Below are 24,189 nucleotides of genomic sequence, written 5' to 3' on the forward strand. Positions count from 1 at the left end.
GCATCAGGATTATAGGAAGCCTTTAGAACCGTAGTCACACTTGTCACATTGCTTGTCGATGGAAAAATTGCAATAATAAATAACATCAAACCCCCACCAACAACCCCCCGCCCTGCTTCCCTGCCCTCTGGACTTTGAACTGCCCACACTACACTGGCAGAGTGCCTGTCGCCCAACTTCTGTTACTAAATGAAGAAAATTGGGGAGTGCAATGCTCCATGTTCTCCCAACCTTCTCCCGCAGCACTATACTTGTCTCCGGGAGGAAACAGTCTGTCATTGAGTGGGCCGATGTTCATACCAGCTTCACCCCCTTTACCATTTTCATAGAGTACCATATCAGCCGTCGGAGATCATACCCTGGACCGTCATTTCTCCGGTGGAGTATGTGAGTGTTCAATGTCGCCTGGTCTTTTTTTCAACACTCTTGAGCCTCCACTCTCGGCTCCATAGCTCCGAACTCACGTTTTGCGGTACTCTAACCAGTTCGCTTTCACCTCCGGGTGATCGAAGAACCAGGCCTTTCCATCTGCATCCACTCGGAGTTTAGCTAGGAAAAGCATTGCATATTTGAGGCCCTTGTCCCTAATCAGTTATTTGACACACAAAAAGGATCTTCGCTGTTTCTGGACCATCTGGGTGAAGTCTGGGAAGAAGGTAACGTCAGCATTTTCAAACCGGAGCGGTGGTCCCGTTCTGGCGCGCTGGAGTATGGTGACTCGGTCCCGGTAGTTAAGGATCCTATCCAGGATTGGGCGTGGGGGGGCCCCTGGCTTCGGACGACCCCCCCCGGGTCTCTGTGAGCTTGTTCTATGACACAGAATTTCCCAAGTTCTTTGGGTTTGAGATGTTGGAGGATAAGGTCCTCCACAAACAGGTCCACCGCCTCCCCCTCCGCTTTTTCGGGAACACCTAATATGTGGACGTTGTTGCGTCTAAGACGTCCTTCATAATCGTCCATTTTAGTCTCTGCAAACTTCCTGAAAGACTGCGGCTCACTAATCTCGGATTGTATGTGGGAAGTATCTTCTAACAAGCTATTGGTATTGAGTTCCACCTGCTTAAGCCTTTCATTATTTTTGTTGAGATCTGCTCAAATGAGATTTACTTCGAGAGATATGGTGTCCATTTTATGCTCGAGAGAGAGGTTTTGATCTCTGCAATTGCTGCAATTACATCTTTTAAGGTGGGGTCTTTGTCTGGGTTCCCTTGGTCCCCGGCAGTCTTGTGCTTGAGCGAATGTTTCTGAACGCTTTTTTTGGAGAAGGCGTACTTGTCTAACTTATTTTATTTGAACTGACTTGAGGCCTCTTGAGGACGCCATATTATAGCCCTTAGAGAGTCTATTGCACTTTGTGAAATGGGTCCCTGGTTAGCAAGTAGGGGTAGGTACGTAGCTCAATGATGCTGCCAACAAAGGCACCAAAATCACTTGGTCAGAGCATGGGCGTGTTGTATGCCAACCACAAGGAGGGAGATCATGAGCAATCTGCGTTTGCCCTATGCGCTAGCCTCCACTGCCTGACGGGCGCCGATCAAGGGTTATCAGGCAACTTGGCCCGTTTGATGTGAACCAATGCCACCACCTCTCCTATGGGACAGCTCACGCTGGTCCTCAATAGCTCCGTTACCTTGCCAATCTTCATCCCCACCATGATGGGGTCCCAATCGACTGAGCCAGCCGCTCCCCGGTGCCCCAGTCCTAGCCAGTGAATCTTCGGCTACGGAGCCATGTTTAGAGGACAGAATGGCGCTGGTGGGGGAGGGGTCCCACTACAGCAAGCGAAATCCTTCCCCCAGCTGCGTCTCCGCCCGATTACAATTGTGCATCACAAACGCCCTACATATTCCGTATAAATGCCCCAGATTGATGTTCACGGCACCGTGGCCACAGCACCCTACTTGTTTTCTGATGCCTAGTTGACAGTCAGCCCAGTCGTGTATCGCAATGAAAGCACGCAGTTACCTGGACATATGAGCCGGGAGCCAGGCGCCAATTCCTGCCGCCTGCGTCCGCACATAGGTACCGACCTCCATCACTTGAGTTCCAGGCTCTCCCCGTCTTACAGACCCCGCGTCGCAGATGGAGATATCTCGGCAAGGAGGGCAGCGACAGGCTCAGTTCTTGCAGGAAAGCGGCTAGGGCGCCTTCAGATTATCGATTTCCTCCACAGATAGTTAGGATTTAGAGGACGGATGTGTGGGTTTGGGCTGGGTTCACCGGAGCTCTACGAAGCAGTGGCCATTTCACTATGCCGCATGAGCTGTGTAGTGCTTTGAATGTGTGTATGGAGAGTTTGGATTGAGTACATTTGTGTATTGCGAACCAGTGTAGTTCCCTGAGTTGTGGTGTGATGTGGGTTCTGTGTGGGAGGGAGAGAACGATTCTAGCTGCTGAGTTCTGGATGATTTGTAGTCTTCTAGTGAGTTGCTTGGTGATCTCTGCATGCAGGGTTACAATAGTCAAAACTGTTGGTGACTAGGGCATGAGGGACAGTTTTTCTACTGTTGCTTGGTAGCCATTTGAAGATCTTCCTCAGCGTCTTCAGAGTGTGAAAGCAGGATGCAGGAACAGCGCTGACTTGTGGGGTCATGTTCAGCTTGCTGTTTATGATTATTCCAAGTATAAGTATCCTGGCGTGGGTTTTGGGTGTGGGACTGAGTTTGGACGGTCACAAGTTGGAGTCCCACGGTAAAGTACTCTTGCCGTAGATCACTACTTCCGTTTTGTCAGTATTGTGCTTGAGACTCCGTTAATCAGAGTGAGGAAGGACATTATCTCTGCAATTCTTAAGGGCTGCAATCTGCCAAATTTAGAGATGACCAGCAGCCCAGTGGTCATACCTGAATATTGGAAGGAACTATTGTCACAGGGGTCCTTTCAATCTACAAAAGGTTTTGGGGAAAGCTGCTGTCAGTTTTGAAGTTTGTTCAACAACTTTCCGAACTTTTGAGTTTTTCTTAAACAGCCATAGCTGGAGTTAACTTTTGAAAAATAAAAAACTAATAAAGCCTACACCATGAGAGTTTTATCCCAGAGTCTGGGTACTTATTGTTTTTTCCTGGTATAATGCCCTCCCTATGACCATCCCTACTCTGTCGGGACATTGGAGGAAGCTTTCTGTTGACAAAGCCTTTGACAGATAACTTAAGATCTACCCGTCTCTAAATGAGGGAGGTAGACAGACAAGGGTTTGGTGAGCAGGGTACTCTGTCATGTTTGTGACAGAGTACCCAGCTCTCCACACTCTGGATCAGGCTCATAACCTTTATATTTCATGGTCATCTAGTCCTTGTATCAGTGAAATACATGCATACACAGTGCATCTTGCCTTATGTCTTATGGTTTGTTAACAATGACCAGAAATTTCTAACATAAATCAGATCACTAATTGCTTAAGAATAAGAAATGTGGCAGTCTGTTGACTTTTTGATGACGTCAGTGAAGTAGTTTAATATCCCAATCTGTTCAGTGAAATGGTTATAATCAATGAGAGAGATTGTACTGTCAGTTAATTCATCTACTGCTTAGAATAGTGTTCAACCTGCAGATCACCTAATTAACTCCAAGCATGCAGTGCCTAATTTGCAAAAAGGTAAGTGCCAGGCCACTGCATCTTGCACAACCCATTACCTGCACAGCACTGACAAAGACAGAACTACTAACCACCACACTCCTACAAGTTTGACAATTCAGACTATTCTAGGAATAAGAATGGTGTCTGTGGTGTAGTGTTGTATGATCATGTGCAGTAGAATGCAAGTGACTCAATAAGTTGGGGTGTGTCTGGTTGTGGTCAATAATGTTTATGACCCAATGCATTCCGTTAACAGTTGAATGCCGAAGAATAAAGGTGTGTTACAGAGGGATGTATGACAGTACAACGCGATCATTTTGATCATGGTACTTTACATTGCGGTTTTTACACCGCAAGTCGTTACAACGACTTGCGTTGGAGGGCACTGGATTGATGATTAATATGATTTTCTATTTCAACTCCAGCCCACATAACAGTAGGGAAGGTGTTGGAATAGAAAATCACACTATTCCTTAACCAAGAGCGCCATCCAGCGTAAGTCATAGTAATGACTTGAGTTGTAATGGCTGCATGGTAAAGGTTGTGTGGTGTAAACACTGTGTTGTAAACAATCTTTCCCGTTACAGAGCTTTGTGGGCGGCATGGTCATTTATGTGCTCCAAAGCTGGGGAAGACGCTACGTCAGGCAATGAGTAGGGGATACGTGTCCCGAGGAAACTAGAGTGCTCTCCCTGAAAGTTTGCCATGGTCCAGCAAACTGCTCGAACGTGCCACATGCGCCCAAAGAAACAATTTACGGTTGCTGTATTGTGGAGTCAAAGCATCGCTCTAGCTCCTTCAAGGCCCTCAAAGAAGGTTAAGGCCCTACGGAGGAGCACATTTAAAAATCCCGCCAGAAGAGCACTGGCAATGCCAAAAGAAGAGATACTGCACCACAGTGCAACACAGAGCCATTGTCCGTACAAAGCAGAAGCGCTAAAGGCAGTGACAATCAGATGCAAGATGGCACCTAAAGCAGAGACGACTAGGTGCAAAGAAATGCTAGAGGCAGTGACAATCAGGTACAAGAAATGAAAGACAATTCTCTGGTCGAGAGTTTAAGGACTTTAATAGTCACTTGAACTTCCAGCTTCAGAAAAGCACACCTCTTTGGCCACAGGCAAATGGCGTTGGTGAACAATTTACGGGCACACTGAAGAAAGTGGTTCAGCACACTGTGCTACAAGGAATTCATCTCGAGTCAGTCTTATGTCCAGCTCTGCGTGCTTATCAGCCAACTCCCCATTCTACAACCTGCCCTGCCACCTTGCTGTTTGGGAAAGCCATTGGGACCAAACTACTGCAGTGGACCTCAAATCAAGTGATATACACTGATGAGATTTGTGTCCCAGTTGCAGCTCACAAAGGCAAAATGAAAGCTTATGCGGATAGGTGCAGATGCGCTCGGGACATGGTGTTTGAGAAAGGAAATTGAATCCTAGTAAAACAAAAACAGAAGCGCAAGACTGATGCTCAGTTTGATGCCGATAACCTGAGAGTTGTGACTATTAAAGGACATATGGTAACCACTAAACGTCCGGGAAAGTCCATTAAGAAACTCATTGCATTTCAAGCATCTGCCTTGATGTTCGTCAGCCCCAGGTCTTACGAGAGAGACAAGTCCACCTGAGTGCCCAAGTAAAGTATCTGAGTCTACATCTAAAATGCCAGTGCAACTCCTTGCAAGCACAGCAATGATTCATTGAGGAACTCTAATGTATATGTGTTGGTTGTACTTTTTAGGTCGTGCCCAGCAGCGCGCATGCGCTGCTCTGCGAGGGTTCTTGTTACTACTCTGTGTGAGTCTGACTCTCTCGCACATTGGATTGGCTCTTGCGTGTGTCTTTCAAGAATGAAAGCCCGCAACTGGCTAAAGGTGGTTGCATGCCCCACCTCTTTTGAAATGTTCACTCCCACAACGTTTTGCCTCGGGAGTGAGCAGCGGCGCGTAGGGCGGCAGGAGCAGTGCTCGTGGATCAGCTATGTAAACAACGCGGCGTGCTTGTGCTTTCACTTGCAATCTGGGGGCCCATCTAATGTTACACCATGCGGTTCTTATATCGCATTACGTTTTGTTCTGCTGTGTTATTCTTTCCTGGCATGTTTGTTCTGTTGATGATACTTTATACCATGCTTGGTTATGCTTGGTTAGGTTTACTATATTGTTTTGTTATGTTGTTTTATACTCTTTTAGCTGTCTCACATTTGTGTTCACTTCATAACAATCACATCGGACGCGAGGCGTGTCTGCATGACACTTTGGTATCATTTGGTAAGAAGACACCTGACACCACGGTTTCAAATCAGCTTTGTGACAGGGGCTGTGTCACAAACCCCACCTTCTGGGGCTGGTCCCCAGCCTATCAGCAAGCGAGGGCGCTGTGTCATGCTTAAACCTAAAGACGGAAGAATCTAAACTGAAATCCTGAAGAGTTCCCATTTAATATTTTGTTGTGAGGAAGCAGGCAGTACAACCAAGGGAACCGAAGACAGAGGATGTGCAGGCAGGTGCTTCAATTTTTTATTGCTTTGTTCCTTTTTGTAGATGCCTTTGCAACCCTGCTTCTTTTAAGACAGGGATGCAGGGCAGAGTGCGGTCCAGCTGAAAGAGCCAGGCATAGTGGAGCCGTTAAGATGCTGGGTCTCAGGGAGACAGGCAGGGTGGGCTTTAAATGGCAGGTACAAGCAATGTGGGAACTGCAGGCGCTCCCTGAACTGGCACTGCTATTCTTTCACTGTTGGGGTTCAGCTTTTTATACAGCATTTAATAATAATCGCCCAGATTCTCATGAGCTTTTGCGGATTTCTGGACTTCGGCACTGTGTATTGAAGCACTTTGTCCAAGGTCACACAATAAAATGAAATAATTGTAACTTATTTAAATAACAATTGTGCCTGTTGCCAAATGTAATCTGGACTCAATATTTTTTTATTTGAAAGGTTTTATATATTGCTGGCTAATCCCAGAGTGCTTTACATGAGTATAAGATTATAGTTGCAAGATACATCGTTGCAAAGTTTACACAGTAAATGGAGCATGGCAATATAGTTACTTGTAAGGTAGAGAAAAACAATAGGCACTTATACAAAAGGGAAAAAGCAGGTAAGGGGAGAGATTATGGGGAGGAGGGGTAGGAGCAGGGGAAGTAGACAGAGAATGAAGGTGGGAGAGAGGATGGTAGGGTGAGAGACACAGCATGGAAAGAGGCAGAGGAGGGCGACGGGGACACAGACCGGTAGACAATTCAAAGCTATGTCCAAGTCCAGTAAGCTGTCTTCCTAGGGGAAGTGGTAGCATTTTCCCATCACTGTTGACAGAGGCTCCATTTATGCAGTGGACTCTCTCAGAGGGGTCTCTGAGACTCCAAGGCCTACAAATTAGATCCTACCCCAAAAAGGGGAGAGGGAGTGCATTGGCAAAGGGTGCCATACCATACCTCAGCTGTGAGTGGCTCCCTTGGCGCTGTGGACTCTCTCAGCCGGATCGCTGAGACTCCAGAGTATGAATATTGGATCTTTCCCCAACAAGGGAAGAAGGAGTGCTTAGTCAAAGGGAAAATAAGGACAGGGGGCTAGACGGTGTAGCAGGTAAGGGGAGAGGGGATAGGAGCAAGCTTTTAACACGAGGAACAAAAATGTTGCAATTTTTCATCAGTGATAAGTTACATAAGTATCAAGAAAAGCATTTGAAGAACAAAGGGGTCAAGGTGAATGGCGCAAGGAAGGTTAAGGGGATAGGGTAAAGGGGTAAGAGGAAGATAGGATGTAGAGATGAGTGGAAAATCTGCCCAAGGTCAGGCTGGGTAGGTGATGGCGGGGGGGGTCCACAACCAATGTCCTCATTAGCTATCTGGTAGCTCTACCGGGCATCGGCCAAATCACTAGGTCTCTAAGGTATGGGGTAAGTTCTGCTGGTTCCAAGTCCTGAAGTGTAAGCAGGTTAGGGGATAGGTTCAATGTCTGGTCAATGTCCAATTATTGTCCCAGGGAAGTAAAAACGTGGATGGGACTACTATGGCAGCCATCTTGGGGTCAGGCAGTGGACTATTGACCTTAGTGTTACATTCAGCCATCCCCAAATATATCTGTCGTTCAAGGGGAGGTGATTGATGAAACAAGGAGCAGCAAGAGGCCAGAGTCAGTGTCCGCTAGTCTCTCATGGAGGAGAGTATTGTCACGAGGAGGCAACAAGGGAGAGATGGCCACCATTTTCGGATCAGGCGGGGAATCTCCTATATCCCTCTCTTTTGCAATAGGAACTAGTTGATCTAGAAAATTTGCCATGAAAACAAGGTAAGTATCAGACATATCGGATACTCTACACGACATTAAGATTGCCATGACAGGTGTAGTAGAACTGGCGGAGAACTTCATACTCAGTAGGACTAGTAAGTTAATGCAGGGGCTGTAGGATGGTGAGAAACAATTCACCATGACATCCGCTGAAGAGCTCTTGCCAGGAGAAGAAAAATAGAGCTGTGTTGATGAGGGAGGACTCCAGGGTGCAGAGTTAGAATGCCCGGGTCATCTTGAATTGTTGATTTGTTGTGGGCGCCATTTTGGTGTCAGGCGTCGGTCCCCATGAACACCAAGGGTCCTGCAGCTTTCCGTCGGAGGTGTACGAGCCCCCCTAGTTGGATGCCAGATGAGGCCCAGAGATGTTAGTGCCAGGTAAGATCAAGGATTGCGGGCACTTAGAAGGCTTAGAATCTAAGACGGACCTGATCCGCCATTTTGAGGTCAGGCAGCGTTCGGGAGAAAATGCTCCGGTACAGTAGTGGACTCATTTCTTGATATAAACACCCTGCTGCATGCAGGACAAAGATTGAGTACCCACACACTGGTACCATCCGGGATCCTCAACAGCATATCAGCGCGCTCGGAGGTCCGCTGCAGAAGCGCTCACTGGCTCCGCTTGTAGTAGTACCTAACATCTGCCTCTGAGCATGGGTTCTGGCCCCAGATGGCGGGTCTCCAGGCCTCCACCGGTGCCGAAGCGACGCACCACTGCAGCCTCTTTGCTCCCTACTGCAGGCAGGATAAACGACGCTGCTTGGTTCACTCCATCTGGTGTGTTTGCCTGTGCTGGCTATACATCTGCCGATCGGGCCCCCATAAAGCGATCGGTCTCAACGCGGCGGTGGTAGGCCGGACATTATTCAGCTCTTCTCTCCGGTGCAACCCCACAGTGATCCAGTGCTACCCAGCCTGAAACTTCTGGGGGGGGGTTGGGGGCGGTTGCCCGCTAGGACAGCGACCGTCGCCTACGGCCGCCACAGCTCCGCTCAGTTGATTGGGCGCCTGCCATTTTGCAGCCCGAATCAGAGTCTAGTCAGCATGCCATACTGTTTTGTTCTCCCACAGCTCGTAGCGGCTTCATTTCTGCACAAAGGTTCATCTGGGTGCATTCAGCAAGTCTTTGCCCACCATTTGAGTTCCTGTAGGTGCAGATTTGGCAGGATTTTGAAGGATAGTGGTCCCGGGCAGCAAGAAGCCTCAAGCAAGTGCGGCCATCTTGCTTGAGAAGCTGAGGCGAGTGACAAAGGAAGGATGGGGCATTGGGTTAGCAGTTGTCGTAAGTAACTCATGAGTAGAGGATCTCAGAAGATGGCAGATGCAAGTGTTCACGTCACTGAGACACATTTTGAGGGTGGTCAGATGGCACCTTGATTAACTCCACCCTGGGCAGCAAAGCTGAGCTCAGACTTTGTCTTGGACTTTTACTCCTCTACTGTTCACCTGAGCCTTCCCCCCACTAGGCACAAACACAACCTTTCCTTTAATGAGGCGGCAATGCTTCTTCAATACTCACTTCTCCTTCGCTGTATTGCTGCTCTGCCCGACCTCGTCCCTCCACCCATGGGGGTTTTCCCGCTGCGCCATGGTACGCATCCGCCTGCACTTTGTAAGTATGCATTTCTGTATGCTTGTGTTTTTTGTGTGCCTTTGAGTCTCTTGCTTATTGGTTTCTATGTGTGAGAGCGACTGTATGACTGAGCGTGTGTGTGTTTGGGGTAAACCTCACTTTCCTTTATTGTTAAATTAGTCAACTTTAAGGGACAGTCGGCCGCAAATTCTTTATTTTTTTGGACTGGGCATCTCAACGCAGAATGCTAAGAGGGTATTTAAAGCAGTAAACCCAGCAGAAAATGCATCCTCCCCCTCAGAATGTCAAGGACGAGTAAACACAAGGGCAGTACCTTCCTTTGACTTAGCCTATTAAAAGTACTGGTATCGTTTGCAGATCAAGAGTAAAACAGGATTACCAAGCACACACAGTGTGTGCAGGTTTGCTTTAAACATTACCATGCAAAATCTGGAGCTATTTTATAGATATAGTTTTATGTCTCTGCCATCCTCCTGTTGGGTCAGTATCTTGCTGCCTTTCCCTGTGTTGCTTCTGTGTTCCATTGCCCTAACCTGTGTAGCTTTTGATTTCCCTGTTGCTTCACCTCTTGCTAGCCCTGTTGTTTCTATTCCCCTGATTAATTTAAAAATGATTCTGCATGTTTGATTTTTAATTATCAATCTTACTTGGATCAGTAATTAAAAACAGAAAGTGTCCATGTATGCATGGTGCCTACACAATGAGGCTGGCAGCCATGCAAAGTATTTTTTCATTTTACTTTAGCCATGCTGTACAGCATTGCTGATGCTGTGTAGCGTGGCCACAAACCATTGGCGAGACATATTGGTTTTGCCAATGCTTGTTATTTAACAAGGGAGAGAAGTAGTGTTGTGTGATCATGTGCAGTAGGACCTTTGTGGTCCTCTGCGGACTCCTTATAAAGGTATATGGTCAAAATATCGAGTCCAAAATATCGAATTACACAAATATCGACTACAAAATATAGAATGGACAAAATATCGAATGGACAGAATATTGTCATCAAAAATATAGTTTTTAAGGTAAGTAATGTAATATAGATTTAAAAAATATAGAAAATCAAAAAATCGAATTACATAATATAGGTTATTAAAATTATCGAATTTTTAATAATATTAAATTTTTTTCAGTGTTTTGTATGTTAATATATATGTGAAAAGTGTATATATTTTTTATTTATTTTAAGTAATTTATTTTATGTTAGTTAATTTTTGCGTAATTTAATTCTGTAGAGGGTTGTGGGTTTATAGGGGAAAAGGGTGGGAAGTAATTTAATTATAATTAATTAAATATGTTAATTAATTTATTGGCATTTATTTTGAATACATTGTTAATTAATTTTTAATTGGTAATTCATTAATTCTTAATTTGTAATTAATTTTTATTAATTGATTAAATGATAATTATGTGAATTATATTCATTTATTTTCTGTAGCGGGTTGTGGGTTTATAGGGGCATAGGGTGGGAAGTCATTTAATATTAATTAATTAAATATGTTAATTTATTTATTGGTATTTATTTTGAATACATTGTTAATTATTTTTAATTGGTAATTAATTAATTCTTAATTGGTAATTAATGTTTATTATTTGATTAACTGATAATTATGTGAATAATATTAATTTATTTTTATTTTCTGTAGCGTGTTGCGGGTTTATAGGGAAATAGGGTGGGAAGTAATTTAATTAATTAAATATGTTAATTTATTTATTGGTATTTATTTTGAATAAATTGTTAATTAATTTTTGATTGGTAAATAATTAATTCTTAATTTGTAAATAATTTTTATTAATTGATTATTTGATAATGATATGAATTATATTAATTTATTTTCTGTAGCAGGTTGTGGGTTTATAGGGGAATAGGGTGGGAAGTAATTTAATTATAATTAACTAAATATGTTAATTAATGTATTGGTATTTATTTCCAATAAATTGTTAATTACTATTTAATTGGTAATTAATTTGTATTTATAGTTAATGAATTTTAATAAGTAATATTTATTTTAAATTGATTAATTATTATATTGTATTAAATTGGTATTTACTTTTAATTCATTTTTTATTGGTATTGATATTTATTTTATAATTATTAATATATTAAATATTTACTTTCTCCACTGTTAAGCTCACTAGAGTGGGAATAGTAAATGTTACCCCTATGCTATCCAACGCTTTCACTACTGTTGCACTCATTGGAGTGGGAATAGTAATTTTTACCCCTACGCTATCCAACGCTTTCCTTACTGTTGCACTCAATGGAGTGGGAATAGTAATTTTTACCCCTACGCTATCCAACGTCTTCCCTACTGTTGCACTCTCTGGAGTGGGAATAGTAATTTTTACCCCTACGCTATCCAACGCTTTCCCTACTGTTGCACTCTCCGGAGTGTCAATAGTAATTTTTACCCCTACGCTATCCAACGCTTTCCCTACTGTTGCACTCTGTGAAGTGGGAATAGTCATTTTTACCCCTACACTATCCAACGTCTTCCCTACTGTTGCACTCTCTGGAGTGGGAATAGTAATGTTTACCCCTACGCTATCCAAGGCTTTCCCTACTGTTGCACTTTCTGGAGTGGGAATTGTAATTTTTACCCCTACGCTATCCAACGCATTCCCTACTGTTGCACTCTGTGGAGTGGCAATAGTAATTTTTACCCCTACGCTATCCAACGCCTTCCCTACTGTTGCACTCTCTGGAGTGGGAATAGTAATTTTACCCCTACGCTATCCAACGCTTTCCCTACTGTTGCACTCACTGGAGTGGGAATAGTCATTTTTACCCCTATGTTATCCAATGCTTTCCCTACTGTTGCACTAACTGGAGTGGGAATAGTAATTTTTACCCCTACGCTATCCAACGCTTTCCCTACTGTTGCACTCTCTGGAGTTGGAATAGTAATTTTTACCCCTACACTATCCAACACTTTCCCTACTGTTGCACTCTCTGGAGTGGGAATAGTCATTTTTACCCCTACGCTATCCAACGCTTTCCCTACTGTTGCAATCTCTGGAGTGTGAATAGTAATTTTTACCCCTACGCTATCCAACGCTTTCCCTATTGTTGCACTCTCTGGAGTGGGAATAGTAATTTTTACTCCTACGCTATCCAACGCTTTCCTTACTGTTGCACTCAGTGGAGTGGGAATAGTAATTTTTACCCCTAAGCGATCCAACGCTTTCCCTACTTTTGCACTCTCTGGAGTGGGAATAGTAATTTTTACCCCTACGTTATCCAACGCTTTACCTACTGTTGCACTCCTGGAGTGGGAATAGTAATTTTACCCCTACGCTATCCAACGCCTTCCCTACTGTTGCACTCTCCGGAGTGTCAATAGTAATTTTTACCCCTACGCTATCCAACGCTTTCCCTACTGTTGCACTCTGTGGAGTGGAATAGTCATTTTTACCCCTACACTATCCAACGTCTTCCCTACTGTTGCACTCTCTGGAGTGGGAATAGTAATGTTTACCCCTACGCTATCCAAGGCTTTCCCTACTGTTGCACTCTCTGGAGTGGGAATTGTAATTTTTACCCCTACGCTATCCAACGCTTTCCCTACTTTTGCACTCTGTGGAGTGGCAATAGTAATTTTTACCCCTACGCTATCCAACGCCTTCCCTACTGTTGCACTCTCTGGAGTGGGAATAGTAATTTTACCCCTACGCTATCCAACGCTTTCCCTACTGGTTCACTCACTGGAGTGGGAATAGTCATTTTTACCCCTATGTTATCCAACGCTTTCCCTACTGTTGCACTCACTGGAGTGGGAATAGTAATTTTTACCCCTACGCTATCCAACGCTTTCCCTACTGTTGCACTCTCTGGAGTTGGAATAGTAATTTTTACCCCTACACTATCCAACACTTTCCCTACTGTTGCACTCTCTGGAGTGGGAATAGTCATTTTTACCCCAACGCTATCCAACGCTTTCCCTACTGTTGCACTCTCTGGAGTGTGAATAGTAATGTTTACCCCTACGCTATCCAACGCTTTCCTTACTGTTGCACTCACTGGAGTGGTAATAGTAATTTTTACCCCTAAGCGATCCAACTCTTTCCCTACTGTTGCACTCTCTGGAGTGGGAATAGTAATTTTTACCCCTACCTTATCCAACGCTTTCCCTACTGTTGCACTCCCTGGAGTGGGAATAGTAATTTTACCCCTACGCTATCCAACGCCTTCCCTACTGTTGCACTCTCTGGAGTGGGAATAGTAATTTTTACCCCTACGCTATCCAACGCTTTCCCTACTGTTGCACTCTCTGGAGTGTCAATAGTAATTTTTACCCCTACGCTATCCAACGCTTTCCCTACTGTTGCACTCTGTGGAGTAGGAATAGTCATTTTTACCCCTACACTATCCAACGTCTTCCCTACTGTTGCACTCTCTGGAGTGGGAATAGTTATGTTTACCCCTACGCTATCCAAGGCTTTCCCTATTGTTGCACTCTCTGGAGTGGGAATTGTAATTTTTACCCCTACGCTATCCAACGCTTTCCCTACTGTTGCACTCTGTGGAGAGGCAATAGTAATTTTTACCCCTACGCTATCCAACGCTTTCCCTACTGTTGCACTCTGTGGAGTGGCAATAGTAATTTTTACCCCTACGCTATCCAACGCCTTCCCTACTGTTGCACTCCCTGGAGTGGGAATAGTAATTTTACCCCTACGCTATCCAACGCTTTCCCTACTGTTGCACTCACTGGAGTGGGAATAGTCATTTTTCCCCCTATGCTATCCAACGCTTTCCCTACTGTTGCACTCACTGGAGTGGGAATAGTAATTTTTACCCCTACGCTATCCAACGCTTTCCCTACTGTTGCACTCTCTGGAGTGTGAATAGTAATTTTTACCCCTACGCTATCCAACGCTTTCCCTACTTTTGCACTCTCTGGAGTGGGAATAGTAATTTTTACTCCTACGCTATCCAACGCTTTCCCTACTGTTGCACTCTCTGGAGTGGGAATAGTAATTTTTACCCCTACGCTTTCCAACGCTTTCCCTACTGTTGCACTCTCTGGAGTGGGAATAGTAATTTTTACTCCTACGCTATCCAACGCTTTCCCTACTGTTGCACTCTCTGGAGTGGGAATAGTAATTTTTACCCCTACGCTATCCAACGCTTTCCCTACTGTTGCACTCTCTGGAGTGGGAATAGTAATTGTTACACTCCCGCTATCCTACGGTAATAATATTGTTTATTTTTTATTAATATTATGTTCATATAAATAGATATATATATATGTTTTAACAGATATGATTGTATTTTTTTTATAACTTAAATTAATTATTTAATAATTTTTACGGTAATTTAAGTATGTTTAAGTATATTTTAGGTATTTATTTTTAATATTTTTTTAATTTTACATTATTTTTAAGAAATTCGATATTTTTACAAAGTATATATTTTTAAACGATATTTTGGATTCGATATTTTAGTACTTACCTGTTTGTAGATAGGAATACGATATTTTGTCTGTCGATATTATGGAATCGATATTTTAGGTAGTCTATATTTTGACCCTCGATATTAAGTCAGTGATCCCTTATAAAGTTACGTAATTAGTTGGTGTGTGCCTGAGTGTGGTCAATAAAGTTTATGATGCACCACCTTCAGTTAACAGTTGCATGACAAAGAATAAAGACGGGTTACAGAGCTTTGTGTGTGGTGTGGTCATTTACATGCTTCAGAGCTGGGGAGGAATCTACAAGAGGCAGGTAATATTCATTATAAATAAGGCTCCCTGTTATCCGTTTTTTACAGATTAATACAGACAGAAAACATTCGTTTTCTTGTATGTATTTATTTATAAATGTGGCTAAAAACGGAAATTGGTTTGCTTTTTGAGTAATTCTAAATATTGTCTGCCATGACTGCCAGGCCAATAGATGTGTGGATTGATAGCTAAGAGGGTTAAAAAAGGAAAGGAACTTTAGTAAATATATTGATATTGAAATTTGCATATTTGCATATAATTGCACTGATGTATTTCCTGTGGGTGTTCACAGCTTTGAAACCTGGCAGACATTCAAGCTGAGTGCACATTTATCGGTTAAATAAATGTGGAAATATAATAATTGCAGCTTAATTTTTCAACAAAACCCAAAATAAATATGGATAAATACAGATGAAATGAGAAAAAAAAAATGGATAAATATAGACGGAAATGGCAAAAAAACATACCATAAAAACGGGAGCACCAATTATAAATGTATATTGAATAATTAATCAACTGTTGTCTTGCTTATCTCAGAATCAGACAACAGCGCTACCATGTGGTAAACAGTAATTAGAGCTGGTGCTGAGGTTAAGTGCCGAGCACCTGAAATTACCGTCTCAAATTATCCACTGCAATCTTATCTGGTTCAACCTTTATCTTGGGAGGTTGACAAAAAGAGTATAACTGAAAGTGATCTTAGTAGTATTTTTTCTCAGCGCAATTGAGTCAATCATGAGATTGTACTGTAAACAAGATTGGCTAATATAATTTGTTAAAGTGAGCCCGAAGAATCAGAAAATGTTTTAAAGAAATCGAAGTTTGCAAAGAAAAGAGGTTGCCTCTGGAGGAATTAAATAAATAAAGACAGAAACAGATTACAAATAAAAACAAATGGCCTTCGGTACATTGTACTTTAAAGAGATGCGTTTCAGGCAATATTTAATTTGATTTTTAAATCAGTGTCAGTCCTGACACTTTTATACACCTGTATAATATTTGAAATAAATGTCATGAGAAGGACAGAGCGCTTTAAAGTAAGTTCACTTACGTTATAATGTGTGAGCAGCTTGCAAGCATTCAGCAATTTGTGAAAATTGGACTTAAACTTACTTTGACATTTCGGCTTCAAGATCTATTCCTGGTGAAACGCTGCATTCGGTACAGTTTGATGTTGCCTCTGAAAATTATCAGAAAAATATGTTTATTCAAACTGACAAAATTGCGAGTATTATAGCAATTAAGTACAAAACCTGTGTAACAAATAAATGAAATTATGAACTTATCCATGCTCTCTTCATCCCCCTACACTAGCTGTCATTGAGGAGACTTTACCAAGTAATTTAGGGGCCATATTATCAAGAAAGCGCGATACATTATCATCGCTTTTATCGGCAGGAAACATTTGCAATTTTTTTTTTGCATAACTGTCCCTTTCACACCTCCTCAGCGGTGCTAAGTGCTGGCTGTGTAAATGAAATTACCATTAAAAGCATGTACTTCACAGCTCAGTTATTAACTCTTCCTACTACCACTACCAAAACAATTCTTTGCCATCACAATGCTTGGAGTGATTCCAGCAATTAAAGCAAGAACCTCTCCCAAGCACTCTTTACATTTGCAGATTAACTCCAACATTTGCATTTCATTCAGGCACCCTGGAAGGAAGGATTGTTTTACTTGTCTGCCCGCCTTTTCCTTTCACAGCACAGGAGACGCAATTAACTTCGGCTGAAGCACTGAAGTGTCCCGGACCATTGTCTTTTTCCTTTTTACATGTTTTAGATTCCTGACAGAAGTGAGGCCTGTAAATGTGCAAACTCCTTCCCAGGACTCCACGGCTCCACTACGGGTCACGCCCCACAGATTGAAAGCATCTGCCCTAGGCCATAATGTTACAATAAAATGTATTTAGGAAGGAGGGATTGTGAAAGTAGTATAAGGGACAGAGGTCCAGAGCGGATTCTGATAGAGAAATGTAGCTCCAATGTGACACCATGGCACACAATATGTTAGGCTAGTTCTGTGTTTACTTCTGGCTCATAATTCCTGGAATGCAAAATACTATTGTGTAAAAAAAGCAGTATAGACTAAAGGTGACATTGTACATCTATCTTCACAGCTGTAGAAAATGGTATTTTAGGAAAAGTTGGAAAAGGGAAGGGCTTGGATATTTTTAACAAAAGATTGACACTACAGTAGTGTAGTTCCTATATTCCCAATAGGCTCTGTGCATTGGAATAATATACACTATAGATTTGACATAGGACTGAGTTCAGTATGTCTCTATCGAGTATACTAAACTTAATTGTGAGTGCCAGCTAGCTCAGAGGTCACTAGAAACTTTCTCAAATACACAAGAAGGAAATAGTTTGTGACAACCGCATAAACATGACAACTTTGTTTCCCAAGAAAAAAATGTATCTTCAGAGTTGTGGAAACAATAGATAACTATTTTACTCAGTCAATCGTGCATGCTTCGTTTCTACAGAGTTGCAGAGAAAATAGAGAGACGGGCGATTCAATAAAAGGGGTTTATTGAACAGTCTTTTTTCTCATGCAAGAGAGCTGAACTGCTACAATAGTTAGACAGAATGCAAAGTATAATGCGTACAGCGTAAAGGGTAATATAAAATAATACTGTAATAGCATTGTCTAGTGCTATGACATATAAAAATACATACATAAATAGCACAGGCTAAAATATTCAACTGGTGCTTCTAAAATACCCCTACACCAATGTACCAAACCTAGTTCTAGTACGAGGGAAGAAGTAAGTGAAGACTTTAGCATAGGTTTAGTTTTGCCAAGAGTTGCCAAAGGACTCTCTAGGTTCTAATCAGCTCCATAGTAGAATGAGAGAGGTTGGTATCTCTTTCACGGACTCAATTTCCCAACACCCTGCAAGGGGAGTCAGAAACACTGGAGCTGGATTTCTCGGCAGAGGAGGACAGCTTCTGATCAGTGTGTCAGCTGGAGAGTTGGCTTCCTTTGACACTTGCTGTAGCGAGCTGCGTCGTGCAAGTAGGTAGTCGAACTGCACCGAACCACACCGTGCTTTGCCATAGCAAGTGAAGGTATATTTATACGTTGAAGGTGTTTAGTAATGCCAGCTTTGACGTAAAGTCAGGCATATGAACATCATGAATGAACCCCTAAGGAATAGATGTTCATGTATAATACCTGAGTTCTTGGAGAAATCAATATTCAAGCAAGGGGAAGTCCCTAACGGCTTAAGAGTCTGGTTTTCCAAGAAATCGTTGTGGCGTAGATGAACGGATGGAAGTAGCCATGCCTGTATTTGGGCTGCATGGGCTATGCCTAAATAAGGACTGGATATCTATGCCTCTTTAAGGGCTACACAAATTGTACCTATATAAGGGCATGAATCAGGAAATTCAATCGGAATCTAAAATTGTACGCTACACCCACTCCACTTTCTTATGTACGACTTCTACTAAATACTAAGTCCTAAACATGTTGAAACATATCTAAAATATATCTACACAACAAGTGTTTAAAACCCACCCAAAATACATAAAAATGCATTGGTACTCGTTGTACACAAAAAGAACTTTTGTGCTGTACGCATTCAAAGCAATGTTTCATTCTAAGCATATAGTTGACGTTTGAAAATGCTATCTGAATGAATCATGAAAATACACATTTATGAAATGGCTCGTAAATACAGGGCCGAAACCATTTCTTGTCAGATTACATAAAAACTGTTGGTATGTGGACAAGGTCAAATCTTGTCTCTGGAAGTTTTTCAAAGAATTCTTGATCTCTATGATTAGTTCTACTTTAAGCAGTTTACTTGTTCCAAAAAAAGAAAAATACAAATTTGGAAGAAAAAATGAATCATAGAAAAAAAAGTCCCAAAGTTAGAATTTTGTTTTGAAAAAATGAAGGTCGAAGTCAAAGTCTCACAGAACACTGTGTGCCAAAACAAAAGTCAGTGTATTTGGGCTTGGAGAAAACATGAACTCTTCTAAGTCTGTTGACAAAAATGTGTCTACCATAGTAGGTGAAAAGTGGATAACCTCGTTTAGAAGATTAACCGCACGTAGATGTGAAACATCGTCGTCAGCATTGGTCGCATTAGCAATGTTCATAATGGATGGTACCGGCGCGCCTGTTTCCTCTCGTACCTCAGCAGATGCATTTTGCGACTGTGAGATCTCAATGAACGCCATCATCAGAATTGGTAGCCGCTGGGGACAGCACAGAGCATGGGCCGTTACCGGTTCAAGCAAAGTATCAACATCCGTTGGCATGAATGATGGGAGAGTGAGGCAGGTGTCTAACAAGCATTCTTCTCCACATAGAAGGCAGCGTAGAACAGGTAAGATGCAATTTTGCCAAATTGGTCTGAATGATAGAAACCATGTGGTATTTAACTCTTGTAGACGAGGTTGTCCCAAAATTTGGACGATGCGCTCATGACACTTCATCGCCAGTAGAGTTGTCTCCTTGGAGAACTGGGTGTCGCTGGTGATTTGGCTTGCCATATCGCAGCAGTAGGAGCAAAAGTAGTATCCCTGCAACGAGTCCCAAAATGAGGGGCAGTCCACTAAACACAGAGTGCATGAAGTTTGGAAATATTCCTAGGACTGCTTCAAAAGGTGCTAACAGTCCAGAAAACACAGTCTTAAATACATGTACAATACTGCTCGTATCAGACATGTTTAAGATACAACTTAACATTTCTGAGAAATGTATAGGGCAGTTTGTAGTAAAGAGGGCATGTATCTCGGCAGAAGTCCTTGCGACTTGCAGATCCTAGGTCTCTTTGGCTGCGGTCAGTGGCACAGTTTTTTGCAAAAGAATGGCTTTCATTCTGCTTTAAGTATCAATTCGTATAGAAGTGATGTTCAGTGAAGGCCATAAAGGCGACTCCTTGTTTGTCTTGGTTTTAGAAAAGAACACTTGCATACAGCAAGTGACCCTGGCTGACAGAGTTACTAGATATGGTATGCCTGGCAACATGCCACGGCAGCTGTGATTATTCAACATGAGGTAACTCCCATTTGAGAGTTGTCCAAAAATTGGATCAAACCTCAGCTGGTGAACCTTGCAGGTAACAGGATAAATTATTTAAGGAACCATTACAGGCCCTGTGTAAGTTTATACCATGACAAAGGAGAGAACCTCTTAGTGCGTTTTCACAGTTTTTCTCACTAATAAACATTTCACGTCCCTTGGTACTAGCAAGAATTCCCTAACATCAGTGCCATCTTTAAGTAAAGATAAGTGTTGCTTTACATCCTTAAGTGTAGATCTTTGTAGCCAATCAAGGCAAAGGTTCCCTACACTGTATGTTGTTACTATTCCAAGATGCTGTATTGATTGTGAAACCCTGTATTTTGTTCAGGAATCTATCTTGACAGTTGTTTGTGTCTGTGGGCCAGATCAACAATTTTTTCCAATCTGGATCTGTTCTGTTGTTAAGCAAAATAGTATGTACGTCGGCCTCCCCCTCTGAAGTGTTACTGCTAACAGGTGTAGGTATGGACGGATTGTTCAGGTCTTTTATCTTGGTTAACCCAAGACAAGACGTCTGTTGGACAGTGTCATACGAAAACATAATTTGCACAGGGATGATTCAGGCTCTAAACATAGCTTCTATATTCTGGATCTGCCAATCTTTTGTGCCCCAGACAGTTTTCGTCTCAATGTTGTCTTTCCAAAAGTCAAAACCTAGTTTAGACAGCTGGGCATAAAAGGCTGCAGAATAAATCTGTTTGGTGTTTGTCAACATACTGTCTTGTTTACATTCTTAAAGTAAAATGATTCTGGATTGGATTCATTGAACCCTGAAAAGTATGGACATTTCATAGTAAATGTTTTTGAGCTACCCTTTGGTGGTGTTGGACAATGTTCCCATTGGTTATACTTTAATATATTTCTAGGATTTGCAGATTTGTGCAAGAAATGTTGACCATAATGATTATAACAATACATTTGTTTATAGTCTGATGAACCTTCTAAGTATTCGTGATTTGTAAATACTGCAGACGTTTCTAGGTCTGACATCATATTATTAACAGTCTCGAAGTCCCAATCATCAGAAAAGGTACTAGATTAAACAAAGTCACTTAATGAAATCTTGAATAAGTGTGGAATTTTTATATTCAAAGCTCTGGATGAGCCCCGACATCCGTCTTCGCTCTTATCTCAAGGTGCTGTTCCATAAAGAGACCCCATTGAATACAAAGCCCCGATGCCCCCACATGTGCGTCTATCGAGGCAGGATGGCCGCGTAATATCAAAGTTCCCAGTTTGTCCAACAAAAATACACGCACTCAAATAGCACCTGCAGACAAAGCTGTATTTATTGAGTACGAACGACAACCAGTAGATCGTCCCTTTTAGCAGCTTTCCCGTCGTTCTCGTCGGATGCGTTTCAGAGTACAAACTCCTTCCTCAGAGGCACCGACAGGTCAGGAGGTGCATAGCCTGACATGCCCCCTCTTTAAATAATCAATTCCACGCCCTTGGATAGAAAGCGTGGCATGCTGAGATTAGTAGTGTCAGGGAAATAAAGTCCTCAAATGGATGCACGATTTTGACTGCTGGTATATTCAAAGCTCTGGATGAGCCCCCACATCCGTGTTAGCTCTTAGCTCAACGTACTGTTCAACAAAGAGACCCCATTGAATACAAAGTCCCGTAGCCCCCACATTACCGGGGTGATGCGTCTATCGCGGCAGGACAGCCTCATAATATCAAAGCTCCCAGTTTGTCCAACAAACATAGACGCACTCAAAGAGCAACTGCAGACAAAGCTGTATTTATTGAGTACGATCGACAACCAATATATCGTCCCTTTTAGCAGCTTTCCCGTCGTTCTTGCCTGACGCGTTTCAGAGTACAAACTCCTTCCTCAGAGGCACCGACAGGTCAGGATGTGTATAGCCTAACACACCCCCTCTTTAAATCGTCAATTCCACGATCTTGGACAGAAAGTGTGGCATGCTGGGATTTGTAGTGTCAGGGAAATAAAGTCCTCAAATGGATGCACGATTTTGACTGCTGGCATATTCAAAGCTCTGGATGAGCCCTGACATCTGTGTTCGCTCTTATCTCAAGTTGCTGTTCCACAAATATACCCCATTGAATACAAAGTCCCGTAGCCCCAACATTACTGGGGTGGTGCGTCTATCGCGGCAGGATGGCCGCGTAATATCAAAGCTCCCATTTTGTCCAACAAACATAGACGCACTCAAACAGCACCTGCCGACAAAGCTGTATTTATTGAGTATGAGTGACAACCAATATATCGTCCCTTTTAGTAGCTTATCCGTCGTTCTCGCCTTACGCATTTCAGAGTACAAACTCCTTCCTCAGAGGAACCGACAGGTCATGATGTGCATAGCCTGTCACACCCCCTCTTTAAATAGTCAATTCCACGCCCCTTGGATAGAAAGCGTGGCATGCTGGGATTTGTAGTGCCAGGGAAATAAAGTCCTCAAATGGATGTACGATTTTGACTGCTGGTATATTCAAAGCTCTGGATGAGCCCAGACATCCGTGTTCGCTCTTATCTCAAGGTACTGTTCCACAAATATACCCCATTGATTACAAAGTCCCGTAACCCCCGCATTACCGGGGTTGTGCGTCTATCGCGGCAGGATGGCCGCGTAATATCAAAGCTCCCAGTTTGTCCAACAAACATAGACGCACTCAAACAGCACCTGCTGAAAAAGCTGTATTTATTGAGTACGAGCGACAACCAATATATCGTCCCTATTAGCAGCTTTCCCGTCGTTCTCTCCTTGCGCGTTTCAGAGTACAAACTCGTTCCTCAGAGGCACCGACAGGTCAGGATGTGCATAGCCTGACACACCCCCTCTTTAAATCGTCAATTCTATGCCCTTGGATAGAAAGCGTGGCATGCTGGGATTTGTAATGTCAGGGAAATAAAGTCCTCCAATGGATACACGATTTTGACTGCTGCTATATTCAAAGCTCTGGATGAGCCCCAACATCCGTGTTCGCTTTTATCTCAAGGTGCAGTTCCACAAAAAAAAAACATTGAATACAAAGTCCCGTAGCCCCCACATTACCGGGGTGGTGCGTCTATCGCGGCAGGACGGCCGCGTAATATCAAAGCTCCCAGTTGGTCCAACAAACATAGACGCACTCAAACAGCACCTGCCGACAAAGCTGTATTTATTGAGTACGAGCGACAACCAGTAAATCGTCCCTTTTAGCAGCTATCCCGTTGTTCTTGCCTGACGCGTTTCAGAGTACAAACTCCTTCCTCAGAGGCACCAATCTAGTGAAGGAGGGGATATTAAGGCCTTCGTAACCACTCTTCTAAAAGAGTATAACACAAATTTAGATTTCGATACCTTAGAACAAGATGTGCAAAGAGTGCACTGATATCCTTTTGCGGCTCGCCCTGGAAGGAAAACAGCAAGAAGGATTTTAGTGAACTTCAAAACATACACATTAAAAGAAACTATCCTTGCAGTAGCTTTAAAAATAGGAACATATAAGAAAGATGACTGGTCTTTTCGCATCCGTTCAGATGTCTCACAGGAAACTTTAGATAGGCAGTGGGAGCTAGGGAAATATATTCAAGATTTAAGAGATCTATGAGCCACGGCAAATATCCATTTCCCTGCCTTGCTGAAGGTTATGAGGACCCCGATGATGTGAAGACCTTTATAGAACAGATTTACGCACAGTCACTGTAATAGAATATAGTCAACCCACCAGGAGGTGAGAGAGCTCCTAGCAGGTGTCAATATACCTCGTGTTAACAGGGAGGGTTCCCCGGGGAGGGAGGGGTGGGTCACTTGTAAAGATATAGAGTATAGAGAATCACATAAGACACAAAGGGTGGGGGAGCAAGTGGGAGAAAATAAAAAATAAAAAATGTCCTACAATGTTTGGTCCAGTCGATTTGGTTTTCCTTTTGTTTTCTTTTAGCTGTTTCAGTTAGTATGGGTTACCACCAGTTTAGAAGATGGTATCCTCTCATCCTATCTTTA

The 24,189-nt window shown here is 42.7% G+C and overlaps 1 protein-coding gene across 2 annotated transcripts in view; it reads right to left on the minus strand.

Annotated features, from left to right (window-relative positions):
• Positions 1-24,189, minus strand: part of LOC144784686 (ATP-dependent translocase ABCB1-like) — a 1,804,387-nt gene that overhangs the window by 1,578,971 nt on the left and 201,227 nt on the right. For both annotated transcript variants that reach the window (XM_078663637.1, XM_078663636.1), the window contains exon 5: positions 16,301-16,367. In XM_078663637.1, the coding sequence (XP_078519763.1) occupies positions 16,301-16,367 (67 nt within the window). The remainder of the gene's footprint in view (positions 1-16,300; positions 16,368-24,189) is intronic.

Source organism: Lissotriton helveticus, chromosome 10 (assembly GCF_964261635.1).
Source record: "Lissotriton helveticus chromosome 10, aLisHel1.1, whole genome shotgun sequence".
Lineage (NCBI taxonomy): Eukaryota > Metazoa > Chordata > Amphibia > Caudata > Salamandridae > Lissotriton > Lissotriton helveticus.